Source organism: Triturus cristatus, chromosome 7 (genome assembly GCF_964204655.1).
Source record: "Triturus cristatus chromosome 7, aTriCri1.1, whole genome shotgun sequence".
NCBI lineage: Eukaryota > Metazoa > Chordata > Amphibia > Caudata > Salamandridae > Triturus > Triturus cristatus.
This window is the reverse complement of record NC_140590.1, coordinates 1,695,555,657-1,695,575,701: the sequence shown is the minus strand read 5'-3', so window position 1 is coordinate 1,695,575,701 and position 20,045 is coordinate 1,695,555,657. Positions and strand designations below refer to the sequence as shown.

General features: G+C 42.8%; 1 protein-coding gene across 1 annotated transcript in view; it reads right to left on the bottom strand.

The window, feature by feature from the left end:
* LOC146812797 (solute carrier family 2, facilitated glucose transporter member 3-like) overlaps window positions 1-20,045 on the bottom strand; it is a 43,943-nt gene that overhangs the window by 12,301 nt on the left and 11,597 nt on the right. Inside the window, exons 2-4 of the mRNA XM_085619910.1 lie at window positions 6,251-6,346; window positions 2,858-3,018; window positions 2,500-2,740 (exon numbers count right to left, since the gene is read on the bottom strand). Of these exons, the coding sequence (XP_085476036.1) occupies window positions 2,500-2,740; window positions 2,858-3,018; window positions 6,251-6,346 (498 nt within the window). The remainder of the gene's footprint in view (window positions 1-2,499; window positions 2,741-2,857; window positions 3,019-6,250; window positions 6,347-20,045) is intronic.

The following is a 20,045-nucleotide window of genomic DNA, read 5'->3' as shown; positions in this document are numbered from 1 at the left end:
CTTCACAACGGCTGGAAGATCACTTTGACTCTACATCCACTCAACGTCGATTATGTACTTCGACTATGGCACACGTGGCACACACGAGCTGTTTGCCTGGACCACGTCAAACTCGCTGAGGAAGCACTATCGATGTTGAGGTTATTTATCCACTATCGCATCGCAATTTGTAGTATCTGCCCAGCAAGGATACCCGAAAATGACTACGCCACAAACGGAGCTTAGTATCACACATCTTTATTTGTCTGTATGTAACAGTGAACTCAACATTGTAAAGCAACCTTTACTCTAATACACTGTATCCAATACGTCATAGCTCTATTAAGTCTATCAGGAGCCAAAAGGGTTCCTTCATTGTTAACTTGCAAGACACTCCAATTTCCATACTGGGACCTTTTGCTTCCTCACTATGCCCAGAAGTTTCCCCATAGTCCTTCTCTACGACCTGGACTACAACAGGGGGTGCTCTCTCCCCTCCTGAACCCTTGGCTCTCGGAGGGCTCGCAGTCACCCAGTATCTTGATAGTCCATATAGGAATTCTGGACACATTTATGGTGCACTCTCTATCTGAGATGCTTATCCTCATCCTTCTTGGCTGTCCTTCCTTACCACCTTCTTCAATGTCAAGAAACTGGAGACGTGTGAACATCGACCATTTTACTGCACTTCTAACTAACACGGCACCTTCCGCACAGGAGGCGTTTCAGACTCAAGCTGAAAGCATTAAGTCATGGCTTGAGAGGGCCAGTGACTGTGTCGCACCTCTCAAGAAAGTTAAGATCTTGAGACCCCATGATGCTCAACGATGGTTTTCTGATGATCTAAAGAAAACAAAAACTTGCTTTAAGACAGGCAGAACGCAGCTGGAGACGCCATTATCTTATTGATAAGAAGGCTATATACTTAACCCTCCTGACAGATTACAAAAAGGAGATTCTCCATACCAAGGAAGTATACTTCTCTAATAAAATTCTTAATTCTTCCAATAAATCTAGAGAGATCTTCTCTATAGTTAATGAGCTTTGTAAACCGGACAGGGTTATGTTGATGCCAGCCCCTTCACAGTCCTTATGTGACTCTCTTAATTCAAATTTCACTGAGAAAATTGCCGCTATCAATTCCAGCATCCCCTCTTCTACCCTGCCCACACCCGATCCGAACACCTGTCAGAACTTAGCTCGGATGGATCAAATTCCTCCAATCTCTAAGGAGACCTTTTTCGATCTTCTCAATAAGGTTAACTCTGGTTCCCCTACGGACTGCTGTCCTCCTCATATACTTCGAGAAGCCTTCACTATCTGCCCCGATGCCCCTCTCTCATTCCTTAACAACTCGCTTAAACTTGGCATTGTCCCTGATATATTTAAGAATGCGGAAATTGTTCCTATCCTGAAGAAACTGGGCGTAGATCCATTAGTTCTTAGTAACTACCATCCCATCTCCTTGCTGCCCTTGGGGGCTGCCTGCCCGCTGGAGATGGGGGAGCGCGGCACGGAGTAGGCTTAGTCAAGTATTGTAATAAAATAATAATGTACGTTAAAAAAAACTAGAAATTCACTAAAAAACAAAGGTTAAAGTGATGTTATAGTTTGGAATAGTTATATTTTTTGTACTTTACAATAAAGAAAAACCTGAGCAGCAAGATTTCAGGGTCTTGGCAGAATATGACAGGCTGAGAGATCAGGAGACGTTTCTCACCCTACTAGCAATCATCAGGCCCGAGCGAAATGTGCATAATTTCCTTGTGGAAATAATGTGAAAGGCCCAAAACTGTGCATTATTATCTAAAGTGCCAGTCTGGCATTTTGAGCTGTTTTCTTTTAGTGTGAAATGCTATGCTAGAGTGCATTTCACCCTAAAAAAGTAGTGCAAAATTGCACTGGATGCATACAACACCCACTGACGTTCTGTCCATGGTGAAGCAGCCTGCCTCATACATGGATGGATGAATGGTGGACTCCAGATGAACAGTACTCCAGGATTGGTTTTATCTCCATGCAATATGATGGGAACAGATAAACAACTGGACTAGAATGGGCTAGGTGTATGGGAAGGGTATGACTGGGATCAGCTCTCAGGACTTGCTGGCGCGTAAGCTTGCATTTCTTGAAGCAGTGCGTCTGGCTGAGCACTGTTTCAATTCTATTATCTAGGGCTTACCGAATCTCTCGCAGTGCTGCTGATGCAGAACACTTGATTGGAAATATGTACTGAGAATGTATATGATAAGGTGATTTGGGCAGTAACAACTGCATGCTATTCGCAGCTACTTACAGCTCCAGATAGGTTTATGGTTGTAAAAGATTTCACTAGCATTCTAATCTCTCAGTCTGAAAAGTATGGCAGTGCACACACCTCCTTCCCTGCAAGCCCACCTTGACAGCCCAGACCGTGTCCCATCTAAGACTGTAAAGACCCTCCCCACCTTCAAAAACCTACATTCTTCCACTCAAAACAAAATCTTCCTTCTTATATAAAGACAAAGCCTGCTCTCTCACCTGTGCAATCAGGATGCCCACCACAATGGCCAGCTGGTGGAGAGTCCCAAAGGCGCCCCGCAGCCTGGTCGGTGCGAGCTCCCCAATGTACATGGGCACAAAGCCAGTGGTGAGTCCGCAGTAGATGCCAACTATGAAGCGTCCAATGATGAGCATCTCATAGGAATAGGCCAGTTTGGAGAAGCCCATGAGGGCCCCACTAATGATGGGTAGGATGTTGGCCAACAGCATAGAGTTCCTCCTATGTGGGAGAATGTAAGAAGTAGGTGTGGACATGGAGACAACTGTGAATCCACTCATGGTTATACAGAGGTCAAAAGGTATGAATGTCTACAAAACCCAACCATCAATCACTCACCTGCCAAAGCGGTTGACAAACAGCCCTACGGAGAAGGATCCTACCATGCCACCCACAGCAAAGATAGCAACCGAGACCGACCAGAGAGAGGTCAGGAGCTCTTTGGACATCCATTCTCCTGTCCGACGCATGTACGTCTCATTGTAGAATGTCTGAATGATCTGAAGACAGGAAATAATACAGAAGACTTAGAAGTGCTGTATCCCAGAGGGCAGGGATCTGTGGAGAAACTGGCCAGATGTGAGTGCCAATCTCAGGACTGAACAAGCATTGGCAAAGCCAATAGGTTTCAGCAATGCCCGAGCTATTGGCCTTGTCAATCTGAATGTCTTTTAGCCTTGTTGTCTAGGAGCACATCTGCTATTCAGTATGGCTGAAAGTTACTGAAAGACTAGAATCACAGCATTGAAAAAGCAGGAATGTGATACCGGTCAGGACTATGGTGCACGATGGAGAGCTGTTTGAGGGGCCTAGCTCTATTACGGCAGTGGGTTCTGACAGTAAACCAGGATTGGAGTGCAGCATGCACGGTAGTGTTAAGGTTCTAGCGCTGGACCAATGGGAGGAAGGGCAGAGCAGGAATGGAGAACTCACTCAAAAAAACAAAAGCAATGGATGGCTTAAGTCATGTTTCAGTATTATTGGGTCTCATCAGTGAGGTGCAGCTGTAGTTCTAGGAGAGCAAGCTGTGGGCCCATCTCCTGCTACACCTGCACCAACTATGGCAGCTCACTATGAAAAACAAAATGTGATGAGTTGAATTAATCTTAACCACTGGCAATTGCTCTGGGCACATTCCATTCCATCTTTTTTGCTCAATATGGTATTACAGACATGGGTAAGCCTTATGTAGACAATCTTGGCTCTGCCTCAAAAGGAACTGTCTATCCCAAAACTGCTGGTCTCTGTCCCCAGTGAGTGACCCCGGAAGCACTTTCGCCCTTAGTAAGATGTTATTACAGCAAGATTTGGTACTTACGTCTACCCTAAACATACTCTTGACATTCAATGTAACTCTTTTAAACAGCATAAAGTGAGCCCTTTGTCTGGGCTCAAGTAGTCAAACAGAAGGAGGTTGCATGTTGTGAGTGACACAAGTTGCATTGTTTTTATTTACAAAGCGCATGTACGCAAAGAAGCTTCATGGAGCAAAAACCAGAGAAAGGTGAAAACCGATGGAACAGTGTGTTAATATGCGAGGAATTTGGATGTGGTAGAAGTGGCCCCTACTGGGAAAATTACTGCACCTCAAAAGACTCCTTCTTCTTCCATCCAATTGTGTGTGACAAATATGTTTTTCAGGACATTTGCTAAAGTTATGTTGATCTGTAGCTGATCTGTGCTGGAAATATCAATGAATAAACCAACAGTGGAACTAATTTGAAAAAAGACATGGACTCTTGTAACAGCTTCACTTCCTAGTAAAGATACTCAAGGACTGTAGACATTTTGTGCTGAAATGATCCCGGGTTAACTGAGTTTATGATTCCAGTATATTCATGACTGAGTGAGTATGTCTACTAACTGAGGAGGGTGCTGAACAAGGTTCTATTATATACAAGTGTGTTAATATGTATTAAACAAACACGGTTTCATGAGTTTTCGGAGCTTAGGGTTACCACGAAGCGGATGGGATAACTTGTTCCATTCTTTTCCTGCTAAAATAGAGAAAGTCCTGTTAACAAAAGTAGCTGTTTTCTTTCTGGAAACAAGAAGAAGATTGGAGTCAACAGGCCTTAGCCTGGATGCAGTGATAAGTCTGCCAAGTGACTCCTTTAGGGACACCTCAACCAGTCCCACAATTTCAATATTGCCTTGCAGGCTGGTTCTTGCAGGCCAGTATCCATTATTGCAATCTAGAATGACATGTGCTATTCTATTGTAAGTCAGAAAAGGCTCAGGATAATTTTGCAGTCTTGCAATGATAGGTCTAAGCTCAGAAATAGCAGGGGTACTGTACTCAGGACAGAGGTGCATTGGTAGGGCTGAGGTGAAACACTTCCGCGTAATAAAGAAATCTACTATCTTAATTTTTAAGTCATTGTATCACGTATTTACATTATGTTTGCAGCATAATATAAATATCAAATGTTTGCATGGCACGGCTTGTGCGTGGACTCTTGGAGCCAAGACAAACCTATGGATCAGCTCAGATCTCCCTATTAATTTGCCTGCACGTTCTCCTTTATTTGAGACCTGGGCTCAGTACATGGGACCGTCAGTCACTCAATAAGATGATTTGTTAAAAGGTGAGGACTACAAATATTGACCCTGCCCCATCTTCACCTATTTGTCAGCTTTACCATCAAGGCTTCTTGTAGCAGACACAAAGAAGAGTGTGTGCAGTCGAAATACATTTAAAATAAATGCTTTAGGAGTAGGGACTCCAGGCTGTTGTGTTGTATGTGACTGTAGTCAAGAGTTCCCAGGGAGAACTACCCGGCCCAGGTGGGAAGGGGAGGAACATTATTTCAACAGCAGTGTTTGGAGGGTGACACCCCTCAGATGCATTCTTGATTTTGTTGTTAGGTCCAAAGGGGTGCCCTGAGTCGGGTCTGTTATGTTTGTGTCGGTTTTTATCGGTGTTCTCATTTCATATTTTTGGATCGAGATCTTGAATATATATATATAATGATCAGTTTACCAAAAAAGTAGAGAAGTAGAGAATCTGCACCAATAGAAAGACTCCTTGGGTGGATGCTAATATTCTACTTGTTGGAAGTCACAAACATTGACAGTAGTAGGCTTGGAAGGCTGCGTCAGTCTCGAGTTTTCAAGCATATTACTCTCAAGAAACACCCAAAAGGAGATGGTATGAAGGCTTCCAAATAGTCTAACCAGTAACAATCACTCGGAGTAACATTTCAACGCATCGTTTTTTGCTCACTGTGCTGCTCTCGGGAGATGCCCACATAATGCAAATCAGTACTAACCCTGTTCCTCATGGAAAAACACAATCCATAGCCTGGGTTGTCTCACTTTTCTACCCTTCAGCCCACTGTTTTTTTAGGTGGAAAATGTGAGATTCACACTCCCCGAATCACACTGACTACACTACACCCCTTCTTATTACAGGAATCACCGGCTATGATACCTTCCTGGCGGCAGGCGTGGCAGCTGAGTTGTGAGTGTGTCTCCATGGTGGATTCGCAGGGGGTGCTTTAGGTCAGGATGGAGTTGAATCATTAGCACTGGGTTTGGGCTCCAGTGGTTGAACAGAGGTGGCAGCTGCAGCAGGGGAGGACACAACTGCATAAAGCATCAGTAATAGTATGAGGAGCTCTCTCACATAGAGCAGCAAGTGCTATAGCAGGTCAGCAGTGAGGGGTTTCGACAGAGTTAGGTAACTGCCTCAATGAGTCCCTGTACCACACAATCTTGCCCCACTCTCACCGTCTGGGGAGCATTGATCACCCCGGTGTTGTATCCAAACTGAAGGGAGCCGATCACAGCAACCGTCACAGAGAAGACCAGGCGCCACGTGATCCGCTTTTGAAAAAAAGAGAAAAAAGATGAGCTTGGTTTTATGTCTCCATTGTGGACAACTTATGTTATATTTCCCTCTTGCCTTCCCCTTCCCCCACACCCACATCTCTCCACAGCCACGAAGCTAGCCCTCTCACAACCATGCATTTGAACCACTGTGCAGGTCCCCTCTGAGCCAAATAAGCATTGCTCTGGTTTAACAATTCTCTATAATATTGCCCCCTGGTTCGACTGGCCTGGATGAATATTGCTTATGTGGGTATATAAGGTCTGGATTAATAGTGTTTATGTGGGTAGAACTGGCCTGGACGAATAGTGTTTATGTGAGTAGAACTGGTCTTGATTAATATTGCTCATGTGGGTAGTACGGGCCTTATTAATAGTGTTTATGTGGGTAGAACTAGCCTGGATGAATAGTGTTTATGTGGGTAGAACTAGCCTGGATGAATAGTGTTTATGTGGGTAGAACTGCCTGTATTAATATTGTTTATGTGGGTACAACTGTTCCAGATTAATAGTGTTTATGTGAGTCAAAAATGCTGGGATTAAAACAGTTTATGTAGGTAGAACTGGCCTAGATTAATAGTATTTATGTGAGCAGAACTGGTCTAGATTGATAGTGTTAGGTGGGTAGAACAGGTCTGGATTAATACTGTTTATGTGGGTAGAACTAGCCAGGATAGTCAGTGTTTATGTGGGTGGAACTTAAGTTAAGGAACTCTCAGACCCTAATAACGGCTCACCAGCATCAACACTGTTCCAGTCTCAGTGCGAGGAATTGGTGCTTTTTTTATCAAAAAGGTGTTGGACGTCCAACATTCACTGAAGACAGGTTGGAGGGTCACCTACCTGCCCAGCATCAGCTTGCTGTTTCTTGTCACCGAGGACCAGAACACCTCAGTCACCACACAAGCTCACCAGAAACTGAATTCATGGGACACTCTGGACCTGCCTCTGCTTCTGTTGTTGTTGCAATCAATAAGGTCTGGCTGCCTTAGAAATCCTCTCCCCCCTGCCAAGGTCATCACCTTGGACCAGGATATCATGCAGCTTCTGGTGAGGCTCCTGACTAATATTTTTACAGGCGGGACATATTCCACAGAGATGGAAGCATGCCATGTTCCTGCTCCTCTTGAAGAAACCTAACTTGAAACCCTCCAACTGGTCTACTTATAGACCAGTTTCCAAGCTCACCATCATGTCCAAAATCATGGAGAAAAATGTTAATAAACAACTCTCCATCTTTGCGGAGTCCAAACATTCCTTACATCCCTCTCAATCAGGGTTCAGAGTGGGACACAGTACTGAATCTACCCTTCTAGGAGTCATGGAACATCTCATATGACTCCTGGACGAAGGCGAGATGGCCGCGCTGATTTTACGCCATCTCAGCGCAGCCTTCAATACTATGTATCATTCCACTCCCTAAGAGAGGTTGACTAATCTGGGTCTCTAAGGGACAGTACTATTATGAATTGTATCCTTAAAGGATCACACTTTCCAGGTTTCCTCAACCAGTGCCTCCTCCAAACAGCACGCCCTTACCTCAGGAGTTCTGGCTGACTTGGTGGAAAGCTGTGGCCTCACTCTATTCTCATATGCAGCTGACACGCAAATCATCTTCTCTTTGCCATATGCCTAGGACCACAACTCTGAGGCCTTGAACTCTTACTTGGGTTGGTTGCCACGTGGATAAACAACAATTCACTCAAACTCAATGGAGACAAGAACGAGGTACTAGTGCAGAAAAAGAACCCGTCACTTTGGGTCCCACAGCACTGGCCAGAAACCTTGGGTGCTCTTCTGGATCCAGCCCCTAAGTTTAAGAACCTTGACTTTCTAGTGGTCAAAAAGCTGTCCACGAAGCCTCAGGCAGTGAAGTTGTCCACCACCTGCTTCGCCGTCCTGAAATGGCTGCAGAAAATCATCTGGCTACTACTGTTCCCGGCACAAAGGATGGTTAATCAGGCACTCGTTCTGTTGAGACTGGACTACAGCAACATACTTTATCTGGGGGCGGATAAAGCATCCATCAGATCGTTGTAAGTGATCCAGAATTCAGCTGCTAGGATGCTGTACAGACTCCCTAAAAGTGCCTCTGCCTTAACCCTCATCCTGGAGCTTCATTGGCTCACAGTGAAGAAGCGGATACAATTCAAAGCCTTGTGCTAAGTGCACAGAGCAAGATCAGGGATCTGCCCATGACACCTTCATGAACTGGTGCGACCATATCAGCCGACGTGTCCCCTACATTCTAGCGATTTATCCCTGTGCCCTGCTCCAGGGTTAAACGTACACAAATGGGAGGCCGGTCCTTCGCATACCAGGGCCCCAAGCTGTGGAATGCTCTCTACCGGAACCCTTGTGAAGCTGTACCTCGCTGACAATCTTTCAAAAACAGCTGAAGATCTGGATCTTTTGCATCAGTGGGGCATGGTTATACCCAACCTGACACCCGGTGTGTGTAGCTGTGCGCTATATAAGACGGTAATAATAATAATAATAATAATAATAGAACTTACCGGGATAAATAGTGTTGATGAGGGTCGAACTGGTCTGGATTACTAGTGTTCATTTGTGTAGGACTGAACTGGATGAACAGTATTTATAAGTGTAGAAATGGCCTAGATTAATAGTATTTATGTGGGTAGAACTGCCCTGTATGTATTGTGTTTATTTGTATATAACTATCCTGGATTAGAAATGTTTATTTCGGTAGAAATGACCTGGATTAATAGTGTTCATGTGGGTAGAACTGGTCTGGATAAATAGTGATCAAATGAGTAGAATTGGCCTGATTTAATAGTGTTTAGGTGGGTAGAGTTGGTCTGGATTAATAGTGTTTATGTGAGTAGAATGGTCGGGATAAATAGTGTTTAAGTGGGTAGAATTCACCATGATGAATAGTGTTTAGGTGGGTAGAATTGGTCTGGATTAAAAGTGTTTATGTGAGTAAAACTGGCCTGCATGAGTAGTGTTTATGTGGGTAGAATTGGCCAGGATGAATAATGGCTATGTGGGTAGACCTGACCTGGGTGAATAGTGTTTAAGTGAGTAGAATTGGTCTGGATGAATAGTGTTGGGTGAGTAGAATTGGTCGGACTGAATAGTGTTTATGTGGGTAGAATTGGCCTAGATGATTAGTGTTTAGGTGAGTACAATTGGCCTGGATTAATAGTGTTTATGTGAGTCAAACTGGCCTGGATGAGTAGTGTTTATGTGTTTAGAATTGGCCTTGATGAATAGTGTTTCAAAAGGTGCCCCCAGCGCTAACCAGGAAAATGTGCAGCGAGCTCGTGCTGCCCTGGGTAAAGCGCATTGCGGTGAAAAACAGAGCAGCTGCTTTAAAGCCGCTACATGTTTTCACAGTGCAGGCGACAACCCGTGAGTGACTGCACCCTCCTGCAAGCAGACGTTTGGTGGGTCCATGGGACCAGGGCTGCAATAAGAGGGTGCACCAACAGTGTGCCTCCTAAGAGCTTCTATGCCTCTGCGCCCGCATATGTAATACGGCATGTGCGCAGCGGCAAAGGGGTGCCCTCATTTGTATGGAGCCCCGCCCTCATTCAAATGAGGGAACGCTCTCTTGAGGAAGTGCTAGCGCTGTATGTATGCCAGCGTTCCCAATATTACAGAATGGAACACATAAGCGTCTGCGGCCTCTTCTGTAATACCAAAGTGCCCGAGGGGCGCACAAAGCAGCTGCAACTGCCTGTTGCGCCCCCTAGGCACTTCTATAATACGGCCCAAGGAGTCATGACATGACCAGACTCCGAACCACAAATTGCAAGATGGAAAAAGACAGACAGGGAAGCCTTTTCAAATTTGTGATTTCATCTAGCTTTCCTCTGCACACCGGTTCCCTGCATCACTCCTGGAGTTTGGAAATGCAGCAAAAACTAATATCTTCAAGAAACACACCCACCCAACATTAATAAGTACTAGGGTTTCATGAGGCCAATAAACATATCATCCCTCCTTCCATATGGTCCTGAGTCTCTCCATAGCTGTTGGTGTGCAATTTGTTTCCGCTTGCAAAGTTGCGTGAAGTTCCTGATTTGTTTCCTATGGGAGGTTTCTAGGTTTACGTTCCCCTTCAGCGGTGAAAATGGCTTCTACGCCCAGTGGGACCATTTTCTCTGTAATCAAACCCAGTGAAGCTGGAATGGGTCTTCAGAATTTTTCTTTGCAAGTTTACTTTGTGCGGATCTTCCCTGTGTCCATTGGCACGCACACAAAGAACACACGTAGATTTCTGTGCAATATATCTTATGCAGAACCATTTTGTTAAAAGTCAATTTGGATACATATGCTATAAATTGCAGCAAAAGTCATGATTTTGCTATAGATGCAGCAAGGTGATACATTTGGAAAAGTAAGCAAATTAGTAAAGTTTTCCATTAAAATTCCATGAGGCTGTAAAAACAACTTCACGAATTAGGACATCCCTATCTGGAACCTCTCTTGCATGAACGAGGTAGTTCAGCCATCTTTCACTTCCTACAGCGCTCAGTTTCTAGTTGCTAGAGGGCTAGATTTGCTCTTTATGGATACCACAGTACACATCTGTATACGCGCCCTGGTGCAATTCCAAAGGATGCAATAGGCAGGTGCTTACATTCACTTTAATCATCTAGAGCCCTGGTCCCCTCCACTGACGGCCAGTCACCCCCTGGTGTCCAGTTCAAGATACTGTTTGCGGTCTTCTAGGCACTCTACCACCAGGGTCTAATGTTCTTCACTCAAATTGAACTCCATTGGCTCCCCTTGCCAGCCGGACCATCTTCAAAATCATCTACATCATTTACAGAGCCATTAATGCCGGCACCCCTGTCTTGAGGACAAGCTCAGCATGTCTGGTGGTTCTCGGCACAACCGCAGCCAGGACACCATCAGACTGCAGACTAAGAAGTGTCAAAAAGAAAACAACAAGGCAGGTGGCCTTTTCCATCCATGCACCCAGGGTTTGAAGCACATCCCCATATCCATCAGGACCACCCCAGTTCTGCTCCAATTTACGAAAGTGTTGAAGCTGCATCTCTTTAAAGAACACTGCATCACAATGCATTCACCGCCCACAACTCAACTGCCTCTATTACTAGTCAACTTTATTCTTGTCTTTGGCCCTGTACAGGAGTCTACTGCCTAGTGGCTAGGCTTGAGCTATAAAAATGCCATATACATACATTCATACATACACAGACACACATACATACGGAAGGTCCTCCTGCTGGGAAAGAAAGCACTGAGTATGCTCTTCTTTGCCCTACCTAGGTGCACACCTGTGGCTCACCCTTCCTTGAACCTCTGATGCACTGTTCTTCTGAAAAGGTGCCTTATCTCACCTAAAAAACTCATTATTCCCCACTGAGGTCTGGTTTGCCAGTGGTTTTACGTGTAGCTCCTCAATGCTGTACCTGGGAGATCCTTCTTCTTTAAATAAACATTAAATGGTTTATACTCATGGTTTCAACTCAAGTTAAGCATATGTACCTATGGCTCATAGCCCGGGACAGATGCAGTAAATTACCTGACTGTTGCAGTTTTTCCAGGGAATCTGCGGAACGTCCGGATCACTGGTTCAGTATTACACACCGCCGTTTATTTTAACTATATTTCTTATTTTTCATCACTCACTATTGTGTTCACTCACATATAGTTGTAGCTGGTAAGAGATCCTGATGAAGCCCAAGACACTTATATAGGTCAGCAGGCCAAAACATGTTGATCGCTTCCTAGTGCAACTGCCTCTAATATTGGTGGTTACACTACCCATTATCTATTTTTAATCCCGGCACGAGGTAGCAAAAATAAACCTTGTCTGGCTAACCTCCTAGCTAGTTTTTACCACTATTTTCCTTAACACTGCACTCCCTACACGACACATCACGCTCACATAGGGTTTTAGTATAACCCCCTTCTGGAAAACATCCCTGAGCTCCTCCCTCGCAGCGAGGAGGTTGTAACCCGTGTCAGGACTAGGCTTGTGATGCGAGGAGGTATCCCTATAATGAAGCAGGACACCTCGGTGTGTGAGAGAAACCGTCCTTAAAAGGGATCCCCCTCCCTCTCCAGCATGGTTGGTTCAATCCACACGCTCGTCTAGCTTGACTTCAACCCGAGGGCCCCTTTTGTGACAGATTATACTCATTTAATGTCACTATTTATAAATACCTAACTCCTCCAAGGTCACATAGCTGCCCTTTTGGATTTTTGGATCCAGCCACTTTGGTCCCACATACAAATCTCCCACCTTGCCTTGATCAACTCGGTGCTGTCCAGTAATGTTAACGTGCTGAATAGTGTGATATGAGACAAGTCAGTGGCCATCACTTGTACATAAAAAGTCCACCAGTTTCATCGTACAATATAATTTCCCCTAGATCACCTAGGTTTGCCCGCACAATGACTTCAGTCTGAAGAACATGAGTCTCTATCAAGGAAGTAGTCCAAACTCTTCTGTCTTTGAGAAGCTTGTCTAGATCCAGGTCTCTATTGAGAAGGCCTTCCTGTTATTGGTACCTGTGGATGTGTTATAACCTGAATAATTGTTGATTGAGAATAGGGGTCTGAAGCAGTAACAATAGTCTTTGGAAAACTCAACATACCACAATAATATCTTGAACGAGGAGGAACAGAGACTATTTAATGGTGGCACCTAAATGTGTGAGACTCCGCTAGAAAAAGGACTAATAAAAAATACTAGTGTTGTACCAGGTACAGTGCACCACTTATACTGAGCGCACTTAATAATTTTACCCTCTCAAACCCACTGTTATGTCTACTAAAATATTAAATAATAATTGCGCATTTGAAAGTGATTTATTTCCTGATACTTTGCAATGCGAGCTACAATTAACCAACTCAATAGTGCCTTTTGTCGCAATCTTAGAAAGGTGCAAGATTAAGTTGACTCCTCTTCGATTCTAACATGTAAACTGTAGGAGGCACCCTGGTCTCTGCGGCAGGTGTTTTAACCCACTGAACTACCTTAAAGGTTAGATTTACATAAGTGGGGTAGGACTTTTCCCTGTGGTCAGTGAGTGAATAAAGTCCCTTTTTCACAATGCTGGAGAAGGAGCTGGTGAAAGCCAATCATCAGACATGAACGATGGGTGTAAACAAAAGACTGTGTAGGGTTGGATTTCAAGGTCACAATGTTTAGAAAGCTCTCAAAATGGTAGTCTTAAATAGAGACTGGCAGATTTTAGCCATAGATTCCGACATTGACCATCATTGTTTTATGCTGGACAAGCTTGTATAGTCCCCTGTACTTCAGTTCACTTATCTGGAAGCTTCCTAAGTAGGACACACAAAAGTGTTAAAGGTGATGCAAAATAAAAATAGAAAAATGGGTGGAACAAAACAGATGAAAAATAGTCTGTTTCATCCTTGAATGGTAAGTGATGGGTCATCATGGGTCAAGACCAACGAGTCATCTTCTTTGTAGATGATAGAAGTGAGTGATGGGATTGCAGTTTCTGTCACATCAAGATGTTTGTCTGCAGGGCCTGCTCTTTTGTGCATCCCTGATTACTACTTTATGATGACTGCCAGGATGAGAAAGCTCACACTTCTTTGTCCCCTGTTGTGAGTTCTCCTGCATTGAAATATCCCCATTGCTACCTGCTGTGCGAGCCATCATTTTAAACAAAGGATGTATCTGGAGAGCAGCCCGATAAGGAAAAATGAACCACCACAAACAGACACCACAAACAGATGATTGAGACAGTTGATACTCATCACCTATCTGGAAAATATATATATATATATATATTCACTTAAAAAACCATAGGTTTCACACAAGTTATAGTTAGCTGTACATTTCACTCGTAAAAAACCAATGAAATTCCACGTTATAGTTAGATCAGGTAACTATAACTTGCGCCCCCGCAATGCACTGCTGATGACGTCACATATTACATCACTTATGACATGGTCAGTGACATCACTCATGACATCAATGATGACATCTGAAATGACACATTGTGCATTGCGGTCGCGCAAGTTATAGTTACCTGATCTAACTATAACGTGGAATTTCATTGGTTTTTTACGAGTGAAATGTACAGCTAACTATAACTGGTGTGAAACCTATGGTTTTTTAAGTGAATTTGCAAGGTTTTTTAAATGCTAATTCCTAACTATAACGTGTGTGAAACCTATAGTTTTTTCAGTGAATTTGTACGGTTTTTTAAATGCTAAGTTATGTATTTATTTTTAATTTTTGCGTGCTAGGTGCGCTTCGCGCACCGTGCCGCGCTGTGGGCACTCGGTGCGCTTCGCGCACCGAACGCCCACGTTGCGCATTTCGTACCGTGCACGCCTCGCCATTTTTTTCCAAATTATCAATTGTTTTTTTCTCCCTTGGGGGTCCTTAGATTTCTATATTAAATGTGATTGTTAATTTTTTTATTTTTTTATTTTTTTTACTGTACGCGTACGGTAAGCTTACCGTACGCGTACTCCGCGATTTTTTTTTTAAATTATTAAATTTATTTTTCATACTTTTTGGTCCTTCGTGAACCCCCTGACGAACGCTTGAGGGTCTGCAACTCTCTTCGTTGCCCCCTTTTCATGTTATCAACCTTTGTTTTTCAGTGCGAGAGACAGAAAATGGCGGCCGATACTTTCTGATTTCGACCGATTCGAATGTTTACAGTCATGTAACCACCAATCAGAATTGAGCTCGCGCACGGCACCGTACGCGTACGGTAAGCTTACCGTAAGCGCACGGAGCGCGCTTACAGATATATATATTGATTTAAATGCTATTTTCTCAGGACCTACTGAACAGATTTACACCAGACCTGCAAAAGGCACATCCCTGACCTGAGGACTACCTCTCTGCCCAATTTCAAGTAATTCTGTTCAGCCGTTCGGGTTGTAGCTCGGACTAAAGGTCCTATGGGAAAATGCATGGGGAAAACGCGTTTTGGGACCCCCCTTTTTTCTCAGCCCCCGCTTGACGAATCCCCCCGAGACTTTCAGGGTAGGAGCGGAGCGTAGCGCCCCATTAGTTTTGAAAAATTCGCGAGGATTCGTCAACCGGCGCCAAAGGTATTCCAAATAGAATGTTGCGGATTTCCTATGGAAACACGGTCCTAACTATAACTATCTACTGGCGACCGCCAGTAGATAATATATATATATATATATATATATATATATATATATATATATATATATATATATATATATATATATATATATATACACATATATCCCATATTTTCCATTTATATATATTTTATTTGTATTTTTTTTTTTTCCAGACAGGTGATGAGTATCCACTGTCTCAATCATCTGTGGTGGGTAGGAGAGATCCAGAGCATAGGAAATCTTGTGATTGAAGGTCTAAATGTACTCAGGATCATGGATGAGTTGGAAAACAACAATGACAATGAGGTGGGAATAGAGATGAGATTTCAAATACAGGTACAGCCCAAGAATATGGTATGGACATCTACGGAGCAAGTACCACTAGTTTCAAGAAAAAGTCTACTTTCACACCGATCCTTCCTAAGGACTCGATTGACATGTTTGCTGAGCGAGTAATCAAGGAACTTAAAGAAATAGCTAAAGACTCTAGCAAGGAATTTTGCAGCAAGATTAAAAAAGATGAAAAAAACTATCAACAAGTTATGGAAAAGATTAAATCAAGATCTGATATTGAAGTGAGGCAATCAGGCAAAGGTGGGAATGTGGTCTTATGGCCACTAGAAAAATACAATGAAGAGGCCAAACTCCAATTGAAAGACACAACCTTTTATCAAAAAGTACCACTGAGTAACATTTTGGAGATAAAAAACCAATATCATAAAGAATTAGCGAGGTGGAGAGGTATGGGTTTGTTATCGGATGCTGAATATCAATATTTGAAGGTAGAGAAACCGGTAATGCCCATTCTATATTTAATACCGAAGATTCACAAAGACAAAATGTCCCCTCCTGGCAGACCAATTATTTCTGCAATTGGCAGTTTATTCGAGACGTCGTCGAGATATTTAGATCACTTTCTACAAGACTTTGTGAAGCAACTGCAATCACATATCCAGGATAATAGAGATTTTCTAAAAAAGCTCCAAAATGTGCAATGGGAGAATCACAACCTGCTAATCACCCTTGATGTGGCCTCGTTGTACACAAGTATTGCCCACAAAGATGGACTAAGAGCCCTCAGACATTAATTGAGCAGCAGACCAGTCCAGATGTACCAACACTAGGAGATGCTGCTGAAAATGGCTAAACTATGCTTGGACAACAACCTATTTCTCTTTGGGAATGATACATACAGGCAACTCATGGGGACTGCTATGGGCACCTGCTTCGCCCCCAGCTATGCGAATTTACACATGGGCTGGTGGGAGGAGCAGGTGCTCAAAGTACAATTTGAAAAGGAATGGGAAGGGAATATCAGATTCTGAGTCAGATTTATAGATGATCTTTTTATCATATGGAATGGATCATCGGAGAGTGCCTTGAGTTTCCTTGAGTCTCTAAATATCAACAGCCTTAACCTTAAATTCAAAAGCTCCATCAGTGAATCAAGTGTAAATTTTTTAGTTTTGGACGTTTTTGTTGCAAATGGTAAAGTACATACGTGTATTTTTAGGAAGCCCACAGCTGGGAATTCTATTTTGCACTTTAAAGTACAGCATTCCCTATGCCGAACAGTTACGTATGAAAAGAAACTGCAGTGACATGGGCTCCTTACAAGTAGCCCAGAGGAATTCAACAGACGGATTCAGAGAAAGGGGGTACAGTCAGGCAGTATTGGATCAAGCTGTTTGCAAGGTTGACAAATTGCCCAGTGAGGATATCCTATTGGGCAATAACAGAAAGAAGAAAAACACCAAAGATTCAGTACAGGACGTAAGGATGATAACTGGGTACAATGCCTATCATGGGAGTGGGAGAGACTGCATGAATAGGCATTGGCACCTGGTTAAAGGGGAACCCAAGATTGGGATGTAATCTCAAGAAAGCCCATGATATCCTTTAGGAGAGTCAAATACATAAGAGAGGAGTTGGTTAAAAGTAGCCCTGAAGTAATTGAATCTAAAAACTGGCTTTCTGAAAATCCAGGTTTCAAAAAATGCCCCAAGTGGAAAGCCAGTAGACACAGCATAAACACTAAAGAAATACGACTGCCCTTTATGCACAAACCGTGGAGGATTCCACGATACCTCAACTGCAGAAGTGACCATGTAGTATATGTACTGTAATGCACCAGCCCATTGAGATATGTTGGCAGCACTATACACATGGCTCACGTTAGGATACTCCAACATCTCAGAGCTATAAGCAACAAGGATCAAGCTTATCCGGTTGCTCGCCACATGAATGAAATACATGGTGGTAGGAGTGAGGAATTAACTTATTTTGTAATTGATTCCGTTCCAAGGAGGAGGAGAGGGGGAAATCGAGAAAGGCATCTAAGACAACTGGAGTCGTGATACATTCTAATGTTTGACTCTAAGACCCCCAATGGCTTAAATTCTGACGCAGATCTATGTGTACACTTAGGATGAGGATTCAGAATAAGAATAGTCATAGAATAGAGGGAAGTGACAGAGAAAAGACAAAGAAAAATGTCAAGAGGATCAGGATCTCTACACTCAATGAGACATAAATCTCATGTGGATAACAGAATCACAATGAAGGTGCTAGGTGGAGGGATTTGCTCTGGATATATTTTTTGATGATTAGAAACAGTTTTTAATAGTGTAATTAGTCTTTTATTTTTACCATAAATTAAATGATTTGGTACTGAGGTGGTCAATGCATCATAGGGATGCTTTATTTATGTCCCTATAGCAGGGAATTGAAGCAAGGGGAGAGTGGCTGTGACAATGGTTTTTTATGATAGTTCATCATGTTTTAGCTGGTTTTAGATTAATTATTAATAATGATCCAATTGGAAGTGATGCTATATTACCTGAAATTGCCCTACTAAGGTGAAAAGAGCTGCTATTTGTTATTTTGAACAACAAGTGGATTCTATTGCAACTTTGCACTTTAATACAGACTGCTCATGCATTTCTGTATGACCCTGTGAAGAATATTCACACTATATTAGTCATACTAGCTGCTGTCGCAGTTTTGCACATTATATTTATGTTGCTATTGCATAATTTGCACACCTTTGGGAAAGCACTTGCATTTGAAACACCTATAAGCTACAACAAATATGCTATATTTTGCTGTTATGACAAATTTTGCGTTTACAAAAAATGCTGCTATAAACCAAACAGCCATATACTTATAGGTAAGCACTTGCATATGCAAATACCCAGAAGTTGCAATAAACATTTTTGCTGCTAAATATGACATATTTGCTGCTATGGCGAACCTTGCACAAATATAAATGCTGCTACTTTTGTAACTTTTCACATCAACTATAGGCTGCTACTGCATAATTTGCACACTTATAGGAAAGCACTTGCATATACCTATAAGTTTCCATAAACAGTATGCTATTAATCAAGGCACACCAGCAGAGACTGCAAACATTTGCATGAACCCAATGGGCAACACTGCAGATGTATTCACTTCCACCGTATGTGTACACATTTCCTTTTCAAGAAATTAAATTACCTTATATTGGTTAAACCTGCATATCGACAAGGTGAAGAATCATAAAAAGAGAAAAAATTTAACAAATTTATATATGACACAATATCGCCAATACACTATCATATTTTGTTAATATTTGGTCACACATAAACCACCACTAACAAGGTACCGAATAGCATAAAATGCTTGACACACACGGGCTTGTATTTGTGTCAGTAAGTGGTATAATAAAGTCTAATTCAAAAAAACACAAAAAAATGAAAGAAAGGAACAAATACTCATTGCATTAGAAAATAGAAAAACAGCAAATAGAAAAAACAAAAAGGATGAGAAAAAACAAATATGGAACTAATGTTCGTGAATTTAAAATGCATTTTTGCGGTATGTTGCGATTTATGAAAAATCAGCAGAGTATTTTGTTTATGTCTAATGAGTCATGTGATGTGCACTTTTACTTTAAAAGCGTTTCTGTGGAATATCTCCTTATGTGATCAAGGCAGGGGATCCTGCCGAAATGCGTCATGGCCCCAAGCTAAAAAGAAATAAAAAAGATTCTTACACTTTATGTTGGAGACTGAAGTGTCGTCATTCCGGTGCAGGAGCTGGAGTACTGGATTCGTTTGTTGACAGACAATCTCTAAGAGGTGACTGGACATCTGCACTATCGCCTGGAGGAGCTAAGGGTCTGCCAGGTGCCTAGAAGCCTGCCAGTTTGAATAGAGAGTAAAGGAGTGTGCCTGTCCCTGCTGGAGGAAAGACTGTCCAGGAGGAGAAGCCTAGAATGATCCCAGCATGAAGAACACCAAAAGAAAGCAAACTGTGTTAGAGAGTGAAGCCAGGAGTGACCTGTAACTTGAGTGGGTCTCCAGCTTCCTTGCAAGGTTTCTGCTGAGAACTACCACAAACATTCCACCAAATCAAATGTGCTCTTGTACGCTGACAGCTTCTGTGGGCTGCGAGCTGGTGCTGCTGAACTGGGGTGGCAGAGTGGGCTAAAGAACGGTGTTGGATTAAACCCAGATCAGTTGACTGGGGGTGAGTGCTTGCAATGTTCAACACTCCGTCCATCATTTCCTTTGGTATTGCTTTGTTCGCCATAAGTTGGCAGGGTATGCTCAGACGT